Genomic DNA, 2065 nt, shown 5'->3' on the forward strand with positions numbered 1-2065 from the left:
ATTTTCTTTTATTAATAGAATAAAAAAATAAAAGAAAAAGAAATAGGAATAGAAAAAAGAAAAGAAAAGAAAGACGATAAAAAAGAAGATCAATATCTTGAAGATATCATAGATATTGATGAAAATACTGCAAAGGATTTTGAATTTCTACTAAATGCTCCAGTTTCTGAAGATGATCACTTTGTTTTTAAATCAGAAAAAAATTGGAGTATTGATACATCTAAATACTCTGAATTTTTTACATTAGATCTAAAAACATTATCTGCAGCAATTGAATCAATTCCATTTAATAAAAATGTTAATATTGATGCAAAGTATTTTACTGTAAGTTTAATGACATATCAAACTAATTTAGTTCATATTTAGTATAATTATATTTAAAACAATGGATATTATTAAGATATTGTTAATTATTTTAAGGATGACCAGTTGACGAACATTTATAATAATGCAAAACAAGGCATAGAAAAATATAATAAACTTTTAAGTAGTACAGAAATAAATGTTACTAGTGATATAAAAGATGGGGAAGGAAGTCAGGATTTATTAGAGGACACAACTGAAGATTTAGATTTTTTATTGTCACTTCAAGAACCTGTGAATGATCCTTCAGTGATTTTGAATTCTTTACCTAACTCCTTTAATATTGGTACAATTTACGAAAATTTTCAATAGGATATTTTATTTAAAATCATAATTTATAACTATATGCTAATGAAATACATATTTTTTACAGATTCAAGAATAACAACTAAATCTAGTACATCTACTAAACCTTTAGATTTAGAAAAGTGGTTGGATTCTGTATTGGATGATTAAGTGTGAATTATTGTTCTGAGTAATTTTACTAGTTATTATTTTTACCTCTTAGAAATTATATATTCTGTAAATGTTTCTTATAAAATATTACTTGAACCTTAGACTCTATAATTCTTGTAACAAAATAGTGAATAAAATTGGTTCATTTTTGTATTAATTCAGTACACTTTTGTCCTCACAAATATGCCAGAAAATTACAATAATTGCAATTGAATATTTATATACTTTACGAAATAAATTATTTTTATTTAACAAAAGGTTTCAATTAATTTCTAAATAAATTTTCTTTTTTAAAATTTTATGAAACAAACAATAAGTGTAATGATACATATCTGTTTCCTTTAAATTTGATCTTTTTCAAATAAACATTTACTATGTTATATTAGTAGGTAAATTAGGTATTAATAAAGATTAAAGTACAAACTTTTTGTACAATATATTTTAAATTTTTTGTACAAATATTTTATATTTTATAAAACATAAAAATACATACATTTTTTATAAATAGCATAAATATTATATACATTAGCTACATTTTCCTATTATATGTTATTACATAGTTTGATTATATGTACAAAAAAAGGTAGTTGTCCATATTACCATGTTACATGTTTAAGCACATCATTAAGTGTTTCAAATATATTTTTATAAACATCACTAAGTCTAAAACTGAATTTCATTTTTAATTATAATGTTATAAAAGCAAGTATTAAGTCTTTCTTAATGTTGATAAAAATGCAAAATTCAGTTTACATTTAAAATGTTAATTAATTATTCTGTAGTTTAAAAATTTAATTAATCACCAAACTTTACATTGAGATATGCTTTCATGTTTTCATAAACTATGAGCATAATAGCACCACCTGGTCCTAATCGTAAAATTTTTGGTAATAATCCTTTATATAAAGCTCTAAATCTGAAACAAAAATTATCACAGACAACATATATATTGAAAAAATTTAATTAGTTATTGTCATGAGCAAAAAATGAATACAACTGAATTCGTAAATTATTTCTTACCCTTCCCTGTGATAAACTATGTAAATAGTTCGCAGAGTACCCTTGTATTGCATTGTTTCTTGAGGACCTTGAATACGACTTTTAGCCACATCAAAGGGTATGTTCATACAGGATGCCACTGTCCCAGATACAAAACCTATGATGAACTAAAAATATATGTGTTGATTATGTTAATACAAATACTATAAGCTTTTAATGTTAATTATATTAGTATACATTAGTTCAA

At 23.0% G+C, this 2065-nt stretch overlaps 2 protein-coding genes across 2 annotated transcripts in view; one reads left to right on the top strand and one right to left on the bottom strand.

The window, feature by feature from the left end:
• Positions 1-66: 66 nt before the first annotated feature.
• Positions 67-819, top strand: LOC108573265 (the record flags this gene model as incomplete). Its single annotated transcript, XM_017935662.1, has 3 exons — positions 67-324; positions 421-649; positions 737-819. Coding segments are annotated over 3 exons (570 nt in total), but the record flags the coding sequence as incomplete, so codon positions are not given.
• A 795-nt stretch (positions 820-1614) lies between these two features.
• Positions 1615-2065, bottom strand: part of LOC108573202 (mitochondrial 2-oxodicarboxylate carrier-like) — a 1924-nt gene continuing 1473 nt past the window's right edge. The window contains exons 2-3 of the mRNA XM_017935591.1: positions 1840-1985; positions 1615-1735 (exon numbers count right to left, since the gene is read on the bottom strand). Of these exons, the coding sequence (XP_017791080.1) occupies positions 1615-1735; positions 1840-1985 (267 nt within the window). The remainder of the gene's footprint in view (positions 1736-1839; positions 1986-2065) is intronic.

This window comes from Habropoda laboriosa, unplaced genomic scaffold (genome assembly GCF_001263275.1).
Source record: "Habropoda laboriosa isolate 0110345459 unplaced genomic scaffold, ASM126327v1 scaffold134, whole genome shotgun sequence".
In the NCBI taxonomy this organism is placed as follows: domain Eukaryota; kingdom Metazoa; phylum Arthropoda; class Insecta; order Hymenoptera; family Apidae; genus Habropoda; species Habropoda laboriosa.